The sequence below is a fragment of the Pelodiscus sinensis genome, chromosome 8, assembly GCF_049634645.1.
Source record: "Pelodiscus sinensis isolate JC-2024 chromosome 8, ASM4963464v1, whole genome shotgun sequence".
Taxonomy (NCBI): domain Eukaryota; kingdom Metazoa; phylum Chordata; order Testudines; family Trionychidae; genus Pelodiscus; species Pelodiscus sinensis.
The window spans coordinates 42,149,222-42,165,833 of NC_134718.1; the positions used below are offsets into that span (position 1 = coordinate 42,149,222).

Genomic DNA, 16,612 nt, shown 5'->3' on the forward strand with positions numbered 1-16,612 from the left:
TTTGCAATTCCGACTTGTCTCATCGGCATCCCTTTTCCGGAAAAGGGGTGCAGTGTAGACACAGCTGTGGAATTGAATCTAAGACAGCTTTTGTACTTCATTCTGCACTCTTTTTTGTGACTTTGTTCACAAATTTTAAAAGGTAAGAATATTTTCAATGTGATTTATACACAGAAGAAAACCTGCAAAGACATCTTTGGTAGGGCAAAATACAAAATACACTGGGCCAGATCCTCAACTGGAGTAAACTGAAATAGCTCAGTTGAAATGAAAAGTAGTAAACAGATTTAAGCCAGTTGAGGCTCTAACCCTACATACATTATGAGCTTAATCCAAAGCCCATTAAAGTAAATGGAAAGACTCCAACTGACTTCAACAGACAAAATTGAGATAATTTTTTTCTGAGCATGTGCAAAGCAGTCCCTCCTTAAGGCAGGAGGACAATAAACCTCACAAAAAGTCTCCCCTGTCTCTAACTTGTATGATTCTCTTGTACATATTCTTTTTAGGGCTCGTTTAGAATCTATCCATTATCTGATGATCCCGGTGTACCAGCTCCTCCTCGTCAATTCCGTGAGTTACCAGACAGCGGACCTCAAGAGTGCATTGTGCGTATTTATATCATTAGAGCCTTAAATCTCCAACCCCAGGACAACAATGGGCTGGTGAGACACTTTACTTTTATGAGGTTTAGGAGTTAACTTTGATGCTTAAGAACTTAGTGATACAATGCCAAATTGGCGCACACACACAAAAGAGACATAACTGTATTATTTTCCATCTTTTTCCAAACAGTGTGATCCTTATATAAAAATAACCTTAAGTAAAAAAGTAATTGAAGACAGAGATCATTATATTCCCAATACTCTTAACCCAGATTTTGGCAGGTAATTAATTTTCTTATATTTTTTAATCTGATGTTTTCTGGAGTGTTTTTATAGTCTCTGTCCATGAATATATAATCACATCACCATTATATCTTCAATATCTATATATTGCACTCATCTTATTTTATGTATATTCTATATTCCCTGTCGTCTTATTCACTGTTGCATGCTGGCTATTTACTAGTGTCCATTTGTATAAAATTCTAAGCATTTCCTGAAATATGTTGATCCCTCTGCTCTTCCTTTGAAGTCAATGAAATCTACATGTACTCAGTGTCTGTATGGATTTAGGAGCTTAACTTTAGGCACCTACGTTTAAACGAACTATATTTGTCACTGTACCTATAAAGAGGCAATACCTATATACAGTAGACTTCCGATAATCCGGCACCTTTGGGACCTAGGTGGTGCCAGATTATCGGATATGCTGGAGTATCAGGAGGTACTGCATACTCCCAACTTAATCCCCTGCTCCCCAACCTTATGCTCGGGTCCCTGGAGCCACTGGTACAGCCCCACATCTCCCTCCAGGCACTGGGGCACTTGTGCTGAGTGGCCGGCTTTTCAATCAGTTGGCTGGGAAGCCGTGCGTAACACAATCCCCTCCCTTTCCCCTTCCCCAGAGTCATGCAGGAGTACTGCATGTAAGTCCCTTTCCCCGGAGCCAAACACCTTTCCTCCCTGCTGTATCACCAAGGATATGTCTTTACATTTCTTTAAAAATGACTACTAATAAACTTTTGTGACTTTTAATGTTGACTGGGCCTTATACATTTAGAATGTATGAACTCAGCTGCTTCTTGCCTCAAGAGAAGGATCTGAAAATTTCAGTCTATGATTATGATATGCTGACTCGTGATGAAAAAGTTGGTGAAACCATCATTGATCTTGAGAATAGGTTCCTTTCTCGCTTTGGAGCTCATTGTGGAATACCACAGGCGTACTGCATGTAAGTGGTGCTTTTGTTTCTTCAAACACTGTGCTAGTAAATTCAAATTTCCTAATAATTGAAAAAAGCCACTTTCACCATTGTTTGGTTGTACAGTTTTTACCTCTCTTGTCTGGGTCTCCCTGGTCTGGCAACATCCGTGGTCTTGCAGGACCACAGATGTTGCTAGACCAGAAAGCCCAGCCACAGAGGTTGACAGCGGCTGGGAGCAGAGTTGGTTTGATCGGCGGCAGCCTGCAGGGGCAGTGACCTGAGGGTAGAGCACCCTGGGAGCACCGCTGTCACCACTGCACACAGGGCTAGGGAACCCCAGGAGCAACTGCTGCTGCTGCTGCATCCGCCACACAGAGTTGGGGAAATCTAGGAGCAGCTACTGCTCCATGCGGGGCTGGGGGCAGAGAGCAGAGCCCCATGACTGGGCTGGGAGCAGTATACTCAGGCAGGTGAGCCGGAGGAGGTCAGATTTCTAGGTGCTCCCAGGGCAGCTGCCAGGAGGGGAGCCCTGGGAGAGCCCGAACGCCTGACCTCCCCTGCTTGGGCAAATTCCCTTGTTCGGGACCACTCTGGACCCGAGAGTGATGGACAAGGGAGGTTGAACCGGTAATAGAAAGTGCTACAGCATTTTTTACCTGATTGGCGTGCCTATAGAATCAGCTACTTTCTAAAGAAAAACTGCAATATGTTAGGAAGAGTTTACAAAAACTGTTATTCCACACATTCTTAGGCAGATTCGTCTCTAGACATGACCTTCCTGTTAGTGGTAATAAGCAATATTTGCAGAGTGAGAACATGAAATTATTTGACAAGCATAGGGCATTAAATACAAAAACATGAGTTGCAATCAGATGAATTTGCTGTAACGATTTTTACTGACCCTGTACTGCTGTAACTTTAACTGACCCTGAATTAAATTTTATCTTTACAAAACCTTCACTAATATAGCAAAGTCTAGTGGCAAAATTTAGCCCTGGTATGACTTCACCCACGAAGTATTTAGCTATTGCATTTTTAATTTTTTAGGGGAAAACAGCATATACTGTACTAATTCCAAGATCTGCTCTATTTCCTAAAAGCTCAGGTGTAAATACCTGGCGAGATCAACTGAAACCAACACAAATATTGCAAAATGTAGCCAGGTTTAAAGGCTACTCTCCTCCTATCCTCTCAGAAAATGGAAGTAGGATTAACTATGGAGGACGAGACTATAGCTTGGATGAATTTGGTGAGTTCATTGCAAATTTATCTCTTTTGAATTCACAGATTTATAGAAATATAAAACTTTAAATTATAAAAATATGAAGAATTAGAGTAAAAACCAAGTACGTTTTGCACTACAGTTTGCATTCTCCTTCTGCATGGACATGTACATACAAGAATGGTTGCTGTTTGATTATTTTAAAAGTATGACTAGAATCAATTATTAAATGCAAACTCTGGGTCATGAGCTCAGCCCCACTTTAGTTCTTTCTTTTTATTTCAGAGGCTAACAAAAAATTGCACCAGCATCTTGGGCCAGGTGAAGAGCGTCTAGCCCTTCATATCCTTAGAACCCAAGGCTTGGTCCCTGAACATGTGGAAACAAGGACCTTATACAGCACCTTCCAGCCCAATATCTCACAAGTACTATAAACTGGTTTTACCTTTGATTTCTATGATTGGAGTGGGTGAGGGAAAAAGAGTGGCAGAGAGTATTATTGTGCCCAGATACTAGACCATGATTCTATAGACAGAGATTACATAGAATGAAATGTTGTTCTGTTGTGATTGCTCCAGATGGACTTCTCACATATAAGAGGCATGGGAGAGAGGAATGAAACAGAAATGTGTATTTGCAGGAACTGTATTGAGTGCCACTTGAATAGCAAAGGAGCGAGCCTAATCCAGAGATTTGGCAGTCATCCTTCGCCACTGATATCAAATGTGTTACTATTGTGAAATTCAGTCTCCACCAAACTGATAAACTTGCAACCATAGAGGCTCTCACTTTGAACCGCTGGTACCAGACTGCGTTCCCACACCTGAAAAATATTTTTATCTCACAAGTTGGGCTCATCATATTGACAGTCAGCCTATCCACAACCAGTCAAGAAACTAACTACAAGACAATAAAGTAGCTAAGAGGATGGATGGTTTGCAAAGCCTCCAGAGGAGGCAGTTTCACAAGGTTCCATATGCACGTTTCATTGGATTGGAGTTAAAGTAGGGGAGGAGTTTGTGCTAGTAACATTTGCAAAATTTCCTCTATTTTCCCAGCAAACTATTTAGTCTGACAAAAAGCTTGAGATGTGAATTACAGTGTATTAATTAGGACTAACAATGTATCAGTTCAAGGGTGAAGTCCTGGCCCCATTCAAGTCAATGGGAATTTTGCCATTGATTTTAGTGGAGCCAGGATTCTACCCCAAGTGTCTCTGCCAGTTTCATTCAGGGTACACTGTGCGGGAGGGTCCTTAGATGTAAAGTCCACTAAGACAATGGCAGCCAGGGAAATGCACTGGTTGAGCCCATTCCTGCTGCAGCCTCTGTCCCCTTATGGAGCCCCAGAGGAACCCTCAAGGGGATTATTGGTGCAAATTCTCCATGATGTCACTTGGCGGTGGATCCTGTTCAGGGTAGAGTGCCCCATGTTGGCAGAGCGAAGTTTAAATTACACCTCCTTGTGCCAGCAGGACAAATCTAGCGCTTACTCTCCAGCATTCACTAATTACAAGTAGGTGCTCTATACAGAGCATCCCACATCCACCAAGCAAGGAGTGCATGAGAGGCACTGGAGAGAATGAATAGTTTCTTGTTATGGTTGAAGAGTTACTGATAATGAAATAGACTTTCAGTGAGAATAGAGCAGAAATTTACCATAGTCACATTTTGGCCTTTTAAAACTGATCAGGAGGATGACCTCATCAAGCTAAGAATGTCTCAAGAGCAGGGACCTGTTACCCATGTGACATGGGCTGTCTGCTGTAAAACACCAGGCACATTTGTGGAGCCATATAAGATAAAAAAACAAAATAGCAGTTATGATTGTTCAAATGGAGGGCCTGAGCTTGCTTTGATTAAGGACAGTGGGAACTTTGTCATTAGCTTTAGTAGAAGTTCTGGGTCTCAAGACTTCTATTACAGTTAGTTCTAGAGGCACTTACAAACTTTGGGACACCATCTCAGGCTCTGCACATCCTAGTGTAAACCCCTGGGGGGTCTCATCAGAATTTTCACCCCTGAATGTTTTTCAAAGACGTAACCAACAAAAATCTCTTATTTGACTTTTTCAATGCAGGGAAAGCTTCAGATGTGGGTGGATGTTTTCCCCAAAAGCTTGGGACCTCCTGGCCCTCCCTTCAACATCAATCCTCGCAAAGCAAAGAAGTGAGTAGCTGTGCATTGATTGTGCATTGGACCTAGGTGTACTTAGCCAATTCACTCCCTCCCCCCAATATGTTTTCTCTCAGATACATCATGCGGGTGATTATTTGGAACACAAAGGATGTCATTCTGGATGAAAAAAGTATCACTGGGGAAGAAATGAGTGACATCTATGTGAAAGGGTAAGGCGTCCATCCTCTGACCTGCTCACATGAGGGTATTTAATGAAATCTTTAAAATGTCAACCTTATGTCCGGGTCCCAAGGCAACTGCCTGTGCTCAGCGGCTGGCTGCTAGCAAGTGCAGGCTGGACACTGTGTGCACTGGGGACTGTGAGCGGAACGGCGCAGACCGGGAGTGCGCATGTGGCTCACAGCGGCCCGGCAGTGAGAGCGGCTGACCGGAGCACTTCCAGGTTCCAGTTGCTGCCAGACTATTGGAAGTGCTGGACAACTGGATGCCAGACAATTGGAGTTTTACTGTATTAGGGATATGCAGCTTCTTGCACCACAGCTACCACTAAGTACTAATAGGATATTGGATAGATGGACCAATGGTTTAATTTAGGATGGCAATTCTTATATATGTGTTTATACTGCTGGAATGGGGCCACACTGAAAGTGCCAAAAATCTGCGTATCAGTCTCTAGCATTTTGCAACACAAATCCTATAGCTTATGTTTGTAATCACTGCAAAGTATACAATCACTAATAAGGTTAGTGCATACCGCTAAGTATATTTGCATTTTAATTTCAGCTGGATGCCTGGCAATGAAGAAAATAAGCAAAAAACAGATGTGCACTACAGGTCCCTGGATGGTGAAGGGAATTTTAACTGGAGATTTGTTTTCCCCTTTGAATACCTTCCAGCTGAGCAACTCTGTCTAGTTTCCAAAAAGGTGAGTTTCTCTAGAGTTCAGAATAAAGAATTCATGTACTCATTAGTCTGTAATAAAGCATTCAGAGCGAAATTCTGTCCTCAACAATATTTAGCCATTAGTGTTATATGTGCATAGTTGAGGGCACAACTGAGCCATGTAAGTTATTTGCACCATAAGGGACCTATGCTCCTACTCAAGCAAACTGCAATTGAGCTCAATGGCTACAAATCCGTTCTTAGTTACAGAGATGCAGCTCCCCGCCCAGTGGGGAGTTTTCTGTTGGCAAGGAGGGCAGGATTGGGTTCTAAAACTCAAATGAAATCTGCTGATAAGATCAGGATGCTACTTTGCATTTCAATTGATAACACATTAAAGATGTTTTTAACAGAAATTATTTTACTCTTAGGAGCATTTTTGGAGTCTTGACAAAACAGAATTCAGAATCCCACCCAAAGTGATCATTCAGATATGGGATAATGACAAGTTCTCCTTGGATGACTACCTGGGTATGACTTTCACAGCTAAAAATTATCATCACTATAAAGTGAGAGCTCACAAATGAATATTTGCAAGTTACAGCAGAAAGGCCAAATGTTCATATGGAGTTCCATCAAGTGTCCATTTGTTCATATATAAGTTTGTATGTTAATACTCCTTGTGTATACATTTTTGTACACAAAAAATTCTGCAGGTAAATCATTCATCTAAAATTGTATTGTGAAGATAAATGTTGGCCAGGCAACTTGTGCATGAAAAGTTGCATTGCATACAAATGGAGGCAGATCTGGGACCCTCTGAAAATATAGCCCTTTATTTTCAGAGAGTTCAATTCAGGAGGAGCGGTGATTTAATTAAGATTGTCTTTTTCAGGATCCTATATCTCAGTGTTGGTAATTTCCTGCTTAATAATGTCAGCATTTCTTAACTATTTAACATGCTGAGAAAGAATCAGGCTCTCTTTGTGCAGTGCAAAGTATACCTGGCTTCCTTAACAGAACTATTCCCCCACACTTAGATATATGTGAATTCTGATCTGAATTTTGCTCTTGAACCTAGTTGAATTTTGAGGCCAGATCCTGGATTGCACAGAATATAGATCAGGAGATGTCATGAAAAGCATCATAAAGCTTAGTCTCCAATTCCGTCAGTACACTGCTCAGAGATGTCTCCTCTGCAGTTTATTAGATTCACGCTCAGGATGCTCTGAATTTATGCTGTGTTGCAAACAGCTACTAGGAGCTGTAAACACGACTGACAACTGGCTTTGTCACTCTGCTAAAGTAACTAACATATATAATTAAATATCAGAAATGTGTGTATGAGGTTGTTTTATTGAGTGTATTTTTTCTTTAATTTTGCCCTGTGAGTTTTACTGATAGCACCAGTTTAAGACCAACAGAATGTGGTTGGGGTTCCCACAGAGCTCTTACTTCTCAGACGTGCACTTTAGTCAGGCCAACAGCATCCTTGCTATTCTACTCATGGCTTATTACAAAGAGAAATTACCATATATACCCTATGTCTAATATTGTTTTAGCTGCACAGAAGATATGTCCATAGGGGCCTATATTGAAACCAGAAAACTCCACTCTGCTGTCTGGCCAGCTGTGTTATGCAGAATGCTTTTCTCTTTCATTTTCTCTGGTAGGTTTTGTTGAACTTGATTTACACAACACAGTTATCCCAGCAAAAGTTCCTGAAAAATGCAATATAGACATGATTCCAGAATATAAGGCAAGCAACTCTGTCAAGGCTCCCAAGACTGTCTCACTCTTCGAACAGAAATCCATGAAGGGATGGTGGCCGTGTTACACAGAAAAGGATGGCTCACGTGTTTTGGCTGTATGAATATTTCCTTGTATAAAGTACCTCATGTGTTATGCTTACTGACAGCCCTTCTGTTTTTTTTTTTAATTATACTAGAGCTCCCCTTCAGCTGAGCTCCTTTGAAGAGATATGAATAGATTTAGTGGTCATTAAGCTTTCAAGCTTATAGACAAATGGACCAATTGACCATTGGGAGTATTAATACATGTGGGCTGTGTCTACATTGGCACCCCTTTCCGGAAAAGGGATGCTAATGAGACACTTCGGAATTGCAAATGCCGCCGGGGGATTTAAATATCCCCCGCGGCATTTGCATGAACATGGCTGCCGCTTTTTTCCGGCTCGGGGTTTCGCCAGAGAAAAGCTCCAGTCTAGACGGGATCTTGCGGAAAATAAGCCCTTTTCCGGAAGATCCCTTATTCCTACTTGAAAGGAATAAGGGATCTTCTGGAAAAGGGCTTATTTTCCGCAAGATCCCGTCTAGACTGGCGCTTTTCTCCGGCAAAACCCCAAGCCGGAAAAAAGTGGCAGCCATGTTCATGCAAATGCCGCGGGGGATATTTAAATCCCCCGCGGCATTTGCAATTCTGACTGGTCTCATTAGCATCCCTTTTCCAGAAAGGGGTGCCAATGTAGACACATCCACAGAGTATTTGGAAGATTTGCTTGATGGGGAAATTATTCCTTTTAAAATACTTTTGAACAGTTTTAGTATTTAATTTTAAAGTACTTTTTAATCTCAAGTAGAATTTAAAAAAATAAGCTACATCATTCTGGTTATGTCCCCATTAAAGCCACTTGAGTTATTCTGGGGATGAGTTTAGCTCTTATGTCTCACTTGAAGTAGTTGGCTTCTTTGCACATTTGGAGTACAGGAAGGAGAAAGCCTGAAACAAAAACTTTTTATGACATTGCAAATATAATTTGTATTTAATGAAGCAGGACTATTTGCCTGAGCATCAGGCCAATAAAATTTTGAAGGTCACTAACTACACCTGCCTCGTGAGGAACTATTTTTATCACTATTTAGCTGTGTAAAGGTGGCTAAGGGTGATCCTGCAAATGTTTACACACATGAGCAGCTTTATATGGTAATAGTAACACTGAACTCACAAGATTACTCATATAAGCAAGGTTTTGTAGGCTCAGGCCTTCAGAATGTATGTTGACACTGACCTCTGCTGATTAGATTAGAATATCAGACTTTTTCAAATGTATCTGATTGCTTCTTCCTAATGACTTGCTTATAAACCCTAATACTGGGATGAGATAGGTGATGAAAATAAAACTATTTACCAAAACTGATTTTTAATGTTCCCAGAAGCCTTAGAGAGGCTGAGATTTTTATTAATTATGAAAGGACATTGACCTTGGCTTGCCATTGGAAGAAAAGTGGAATTCTTTCCTTCACGTTATGAACAATACATTTTGCAGTAATGAACCAAACATGTAACTTGGAATCAGAACGGGGGTTGGATTCCGAAGCGCATGCTGTATGTGTCTCCATTGTTTACACCAGATTGGTATCATGTTGTAACAGTGTCAGAATCCAGAAACACATTCTGAGGTAACAATTGGAGAAAATATGAAGTGGGAGCTTATCCAAAGCAGTACAAAGAGATTTAAAGCCAAACAAACCCATTACGTGCTGTTTAGGTAAAATGTTTATTTGCGATGTCCTTTGTTTAACATGTCTTGATTTACTGAAGGGTAAAGTTGAGATGACTCTGGAAGTCCTCAATGAAAAAGAGGCTGATGAAAGGCCGGCTGGTAAAGGAAGAGATGAACCCAACATTAACCCCAAGTTAGACCCACCAAAGTAAGATATTTTTTTCTTTAGTTACTTTGAAGAATGCTGTGACACCCACTTACAAATTACAAAATATTGTTTATGAAAGCCACATTTGACAAATGATGCTTCAGATGTCAGCTGTAATTTGCCACACTTTGTATATATATGCCAAATTTTTTTCTCTCTTAGTTTTTTCCATATGTATTAGAATAAAAATGCAACATGTTTTCTGTATAGATGTGCAAATTTAATGAAACTGTCTTTGTACTAATTGCCTTTTTTCAACTCCATATAGTTAATTATTAATTGAATTGCATTGTGTTCTCAGACTGAAGTATTTAAAACTCTCTATTTGTTAACGTGATGAATATTGTTTCTTTCAAACTGCAGCCGACCAGAAACTTCCTTCCTTTGGTTCACAAATCCATGCAAGACAATGAAATTTATTGTGTGGCGCAGATTTAAATGGATTTTCATAGGCATTATCATCCTACTGATTGTAGTCTTGTTTCTGGCGATACTCTTATATTCACTGCCGGTAGGCATTTTAAAATGTTCCTCTGTTGTTCTTCAACTGTAACATAACTCTGGCTTTATTTAAGATTAAATCCAGGATCTTGCCCTGAACTCTTTATTCAGTCAAGAATAACTATTGATTCTCTTATAGTGTGGAGTGCAGACCCTTACATCTAAAACTTCTTAACATTTAATACTTTTCAACCTATTGGTCAATTATTTATAACTAGGAGACTTACATGGCATTGCCTCGGTCCTTCAGGGCAGGGGGCTGGTAGTGTGGGTGGTGCAGGACTTAGGGCAGGGCATTGGAGATGGGGGGTAGGGAGTGCAGGAGGTTGGAGGTGGGGGGTTAGGAGAGGCTGGGGGAGGAAGTTGCATCCAACATGGGCCTTTTTTCACCCCCTAGCCCTCCTAGCTCCCAGAGGCCTTATTTCTCCCCCAACCCCTCCCGACCACCAGGAGCCTTTTTCTGCTTCTCCCTGACCTCCCCCCCAGACCTCCTGGCCACTAGGGGACTTTTTTTTCTCCTCCCTTCCCCTGGTACTGAGGTCAAGAGCCGTGACCGGAAGTATTTTGAGCAGTGGAGCTACTTACTCATTGTTGTGGCATGCAAGATAGTGGAGCCCCATTGAAGGTAGTGGCCAGGGGGCCAGGGCCGGATTAAGGGGGGGGCTAGCCTATGAGAGGCGCCTGATTGAAGTGGTAAGGGACGCCGCATGCCCAGGGGCGGGGCTGCGCATGCGCCACCCGCCTGCTGCCCGAGGCACAAGAATGGCTCCGGCCCGCACTGCAGGTGTCACAGCTGCCCCCAGTGGACACTCTGCAGGATAGCTCTCCACTGTGGGCTCACTGCTCCCAGTGGCCACTCTCATATCACGTCCCTCTGAACAACAACCCCTCCCTTTGTATGTTATGAAAAACTATCCTTTTCCTGGGGCTTCCAGTTATTCTGGCACAACCAAACCCTATCCTTGCTTTAAGTTAGGAGAAGAGGAAGTGCTTTTTAGATTGAATAATTACAAGAATGCAGATGGAAGAACATATTTTGGAGACTAGATTTCATTCTACTTTCATTTGAAATACAATACATTATAAGCTAGATCAAACAACTATGCAATAATTTATCACAACAGTTTTTTCACTAGAATAGTTATAACATACTCTGATCTGGTTTACTACTATGTTTGCTTTGTATAATGTATACATTTAAATGTCTAGCTTGTTTTTTTCTGCCTCTACTTATTGATTCTTTCTTCCTTTTTTCTAGAATTATATATCAATGAAGATTGTGAAGCCACTCTAAACAAAAGGATTTATTTTTATATTTTGAATAGCAATAGGCAGTTTTACATCAGCCTGTGGACCAAATTCAGCAAGGCTTGCTTGGTGGTTTGAACCTTGTTCTCTTATGTGTTGAACTAGGAAATAGATAAGGGATAAGAATTTAACCAAGGTTAGCCAAGGTTCACAAGGTCATGACTACTGTAAAAAGTCATGTTCCATTTATGTGTTGACTTTAATAACATCTGTATGTGATAAAATTCTGTCTTCCTGGCTTTTAAACTAGATTTTTCATAATTCACCAATTGGTCTTATTTTTTTTAATGGATACTTTATTTTTAGAATGATTTTCTACTGTCTGTTAACTTGGTTAAAAAAAAACAAACCAAGCACTACTTATTTTTGTATACAAGCAAACAGAAAGTGCAATAATGTTCTGCCATTGTATTTTGAAAAGTTCTCAATATTGCTATACTTAAAATCATTGTTAGAACACTGTACTTTACAATGTCTGAACATAGAAATGAAATAAAACAATCCTCAGTTACTATTTACTTTGTGTCAATTAGAGTAATTGTATTATAAAAATGGTTAAATACCTTATCAACAAAAGAGAGAAATCTCAAAACTTTACTATTTCTTGAATGCCAATGTGCTTGGCCCTGTGCAAACTCAAAGGAGGATATAAGCCTCAAGGAGTTTACAGTCTAGTAATCTTTAATTGGCATAATCCTTCTTGTAACAGATATCTTTATACTCATTTTTGGTAAAAATAAAATAGCGAACTCTGCTACTTTATTCATGTTCTTTTCCAGTCTTGCAATTCATTTTCTGATTAACTTATTGATGCAGATTTTCATTATTGTTCCTTAGAAGTAGAGCTGAACCTGAACTGGCACATCCAAATAGTTTGAAAGCCAGACCCAAACCCAGATATTAAATCTATGAGTTGAACTAAAAAACAAATTTCTGAATACCCTACCCTAATTCTAAAAATTAAAACTGTTCTACCTTGAACCCAGATCCAGACTGTGATTCAAGCATGTATTTATAGCAGGGCATAGTGGAACCGCACCTCTGAACATGCTCAAATGTTGGAAGGGTAAGACATCTGCATCTGAACCTATTTCAAAAATTTGTAGTGAAGTCCCATTTCTCCTTGCACCAAGACTTGTGCTGCTATTGAAGAGATGCCAATCACAGCTATAGGAATTAAAGCTTCTGTATTGAAAAATTTACTGTGTCTGCCACTGAGTATATCATCAACTGCAGTGTGTGTGTGTGTCAGTTTTCAGCAAAACTGGGCAAATGATATTGACTTAATTCCCATTGAAGAAAAGGGAGGAAGGTTAGTGCCTGAAATAAATTTCCAGAGTGTGGAGCAATACTGGCTGGGGTGAAATAACCTGCAGTCACCCTGTCAAAAAGTAATAGCTCCTTTGTTTTTGGTTGTTAAGAATCCTCTTAGAGTTTCAATCTATAAATGATACCTCAGAGCTGGAACTAATCACCTTCCAGATGGATTATTACTTCACTATTAACAAAATAACACTTTAGAAATAAGTGACAATTGCATCAGCTAATGTTTGATCATTTGTTATTAAAATATGTTTCAATCAATGCCAGAAATCTGACCGGATAAAAATCGCAGCAGGCTTGTTTTTCATTATAAGGCTAGAAACTGTGTTGCTTATAAGTATTGTAATTAGACAAGCATTTAAGAGTTATTTAAAGGTCAGCATTCCTCAGAAACAATTCTGAAATAGGGTAAGAGATCTGAACAATCCTGTGTACCTAGAATTTGAAGAGTGTCAGATATTGCCCTTTTTAGCTGACCCTTCTCCAGAGACACTCTTGGGCCAAGCACGCACTAGCCTGGCAGTTTCACTGCTATTAGGCAGATGTTATGAACAGCTTCAGAATTAGTCTTGTCTCCTGACCTGTCATTTAAAAAAAACCATATGGAGTAGGGAGCAAAAAGTTGCCCGCAACTGGGAAACTCGGTCATTAATGCAGAGAAAAGATTTTTAATAGAACTATACACAAATATTTGAGGCCTGCTAAAGCTGTCATGCATTGCTCCAGCAGCACAAGCAGTCTTAAGTTCAGCAGATTCTTCCCATACAGGGGAGATCCCCCAACAGTAGGGATGCAAGTTGGGGAACAGGAGTTTGGTTTGGGCATCTCTACTTCCCATCTATTTCAGGCTGCTGGAATCATCTAGTGGGTAATATAGGCAGCTGGGCAAAACATAGCGCAACCCTAAGGTTGTTCTACTTTGGGCTAAGGACCATCCTTGGCCAGCCCTAAGACTTCAGAGCAACCTCAAAGCACTATCTAGCCTTATAATCCCTCAAACACAAAGGCCCACAACCTCTTGTCTATTCTTTCAACACTGGTATTCAGGACAATTTATTTTGGAGCTGCTCTCACATTTTTCTTAAAATACTTAATTAGCTTTAGGGAAAACAAATAAATATGCACATATACACATCCAAATCATTTATCAGAAGGGTAGCCGTGTTAGTCTGAATCCCTGATTGAATTGACCTCGTTATCTCTAGCCTTGCTCTTGATTGGAACTCTTTTCTTATGCTTGTATATTTATACCTCCCCCTGGAATTTCCACTACATGCTTCTGATGAAGTGGGTCTTTGCCCACGATAGCTTATGCTCCAATAAATCTGTTAGTCTATAAGGTGCCACAGAACACCTCATTACTTATCTAAATCATTGTAATTTATGTACTGCTAGCTAGTATCGTAGAATAGGGTTGGAAGAGACCTCAGGAGATCATCTAGTTCAACCCCCTGCTAAAAGCAGGACAAAATGTGATACAACTATCACGTTTCATAGCAGACTTAGGGTATGTCTACACTACAAAGTTAATTCGAACTAACAGACGTTAGTTTGAATTAACTTTGATAGGCGCTACACACGCGAACCGCTAGTTCGAACTTAATATTGTGTCCATCTATAAAAAGGGGAATAAGAACAACCCAGGAAACTACAGACCGGTCAGTTTAACGTCTGTCCCAGGGAAGATAATGGAGCAGGTAATTAAGGAAATCATATACAAACACTTGGAAGGTAATAAAGTGATAGGGAATAGCCAGCATGGGTTTGTGAAGAACAAGTCATGCCAAACTAATCTGATAGCTTTCTTTGATAGGGTAACGAGCCTTGTGGATAAGGGAGAAGCGGTAGATGTCATATACTAGACTTTAGTAAGGCATTTGATACGGTCTCGCATGATATTCTTATTGATAAACTAGGCAAATATAACTTAGATAGGGCCATGATAAGGTGGGTGCATAATTGGCTGGATAACCGTAGTCAGAGAGTTGTTGTTAACGGTGCTAAATCCTGCTGGAAAGGGATAACAAGTGGAGTTCCACAAGGGTCTGTTTTGGGACCCGTACTGTTCAATATCTTCATCAATGACGTAGATATTGGGATAGAGTGTACGCTTATTAAGTTTGCAGATGATACCAAACTGGGTGGGGTTGCAACTTCTTTGGAGGATAGGGACATAATTCAAAATGACCTTAGCAAGTTAGATAAATGGTCAGAGGTAAACAGGATGAAGTTTAATAAAGAGAAATGCAAAGTGCTCCACTTAGGAAGGAACAATCAGTTCCATACATACAAGATGGGAAGCGACTGTCTAGGAAGGAGCATGGTGGAAAGGGATCTAGGGGGTCATAGTGGACCACAAGTTGAATATGAGTCAACAGTGTGATGCTGCTGCAAAAAAAGCAAATATGATTCTAGGTTGTATCAACAGGTGTGTTGTAAGCAAAACTCGTGAAGTCATTCTGCCGCTCTACTCTGCACTAGTTAGGCCTCAGCTGGAGTACTGTGTCCAGTTCTGGGCGCCACATTTCAAGAAAGATGTGGAGAAATTGGAAAGGGTACAGAGAAGAGCGACAAGAATGATTAAAGGTCTAGAGAACATGACCTATGAAGCCAGGCTTCATGAACTGGGCTTGTTTAGTTAGGAAAAAAGAAGATTAAGGGGGGACATGATAGCGGTTTTCAAATATCTAAAAGGGTGTCACAAGGAGGAAGGAGAAAATTTGTTCCTTTTGGGTTTGTGAGGACAGGACAAGGAGTAATGGGCTTAAAGTGCAGCAAGGGAGGTTTAGATTGGACATTAGGAAAAAATTCCTAACTGTCAGGGTGGTCAAATATTGGAATAAATTGCCAAGGGAGGTGGTGGAATCTCCCTCTCTGGAGATATTTAAGAACAGGTTAGAGAGACATCTGTCAGGAATGGTGTAGACGGAGCTTGGTCCTGCCTTGAGGGCGGGGGGCTGGACTCGATGACCTCTCGAGGTCCCTTCCAGTCCTATGATTCTATGATTCTATTGGAGCGCTTAATTCGAACTAGGTAAACCTCATTCCACGAGGACTAACGCCTAGTTCGAATTAACTAGTTCGAATTAAGGGCTGTGTAGCCACTTAATTCGAACTAGTGGGAGGCTAGCCCTCCCCAGCTTTTCCTGGTGGACACTCTGGGCACCACCAGGGAAACTCTTCTGCCCCCCTTCTGGCCCCGGAGCCCTTAAAGGGGTGTCCTCTAGTCCTTCTATTATGGGAACTAATGAAGAACTTTTCTTTATGCACCCTCTCCACACCACTCATGCTTTTATAGATCTCTATCATATCCCCCCTCAGTCTCCTCTTTTCTAAGCTGAAAAGTCCCAGGGTATGTCTACACTACCCCGCTAGTTCGAACTAGCGGGGTAATGTATGCATACCGCACTTGCTAATGAAGCCCGGGATTTGAAACGAGGAGTACCAGTAGTTCGGAATAGGCACCCTAGTCCGAACTACCTAGTTCGAGCCCCGTGTAGCCGCGCTACACGGGGTTCGAAGCAGCGGGGATTTAAAAATGGCGGCTCCCCGCTTATGCTAATGAAGCCCGGGAAATTCAAATCCCGGGCTTCATTAGCAAGTGCGGTATGCATACATTACCCTCCTAGTTCGAACTAGGAGGGTAGTGTAGACATACCCCCCGTCTCTTTAGCCTCTCTTCATATGGGACCTGTTCGAAACCCCTGATCATTTTAGTTGCCCTCCCCTCTCCCACCTCCTTTTCCCAGTCTCCCCGA

At 41.1% G+C, this 16,612-nt stretch overlaps 1 protein-coding gene across 3 annotated transcripts in view; it reads left to right on the top strand.

Moving 5' to 3' along the window:
* Positions 1-12,049, top strand: part of MYOF (myoferlin) — a 143,861-nt gene extending 131,812 nt beyond the window's left edge. For all 3 annotated transcript variants that reach the window (XM_075935158.1, XM_075935159.1, XM_075935160.1), the window contains 13 exons: positions 510-665; positions 796-887; positions 1,666-1,836; positions 2,910-3,058; positions 3,317-3,456; positions 5,111-5,199; positions 5,283-5,378; positions 5,953-6,094; positions 6,483-6,582; positions 7,725-7,918; positions 9,613-9,722; positions 10,086-10,233; positions 11,482-12,049. In XM_075935158.1, coding sequence (XP_075791273.1) covers positions 510-665; positions 796-887; positions 1,666-1,836; positions 2,910-3,058; positions 3,317-3,456; positions 5,111-5,199; positions 5,283-5,378; positions 5,953-6,094; positions 6,483-6,582; positions 7,725-7,918; positions 9,613-9,722; positions 10,086-10,233; positions 11,482-11,517 — 1,623 coding nt within the window. In that variant the 3' untranslated portion in view covers positions 11,518-12,049. The remainder of the gene's footprint in view (positions 1-509; positions 666-795; positions 888-1,665; positions 1,837-2,909; positions 3,059-3,316; positions 3,457-5,110; positions 5,200-5,282; positions 5,379-5,952; positions 6,095-6,482; positions 6,583-7,724; positions 7,919-9,612; positions 9,723-10,085; positions 10,234-11,481) is intronic.
* The last annotated feature ends 4,563 nt before the right edge of the window (positions 12,050-16,612 follow it).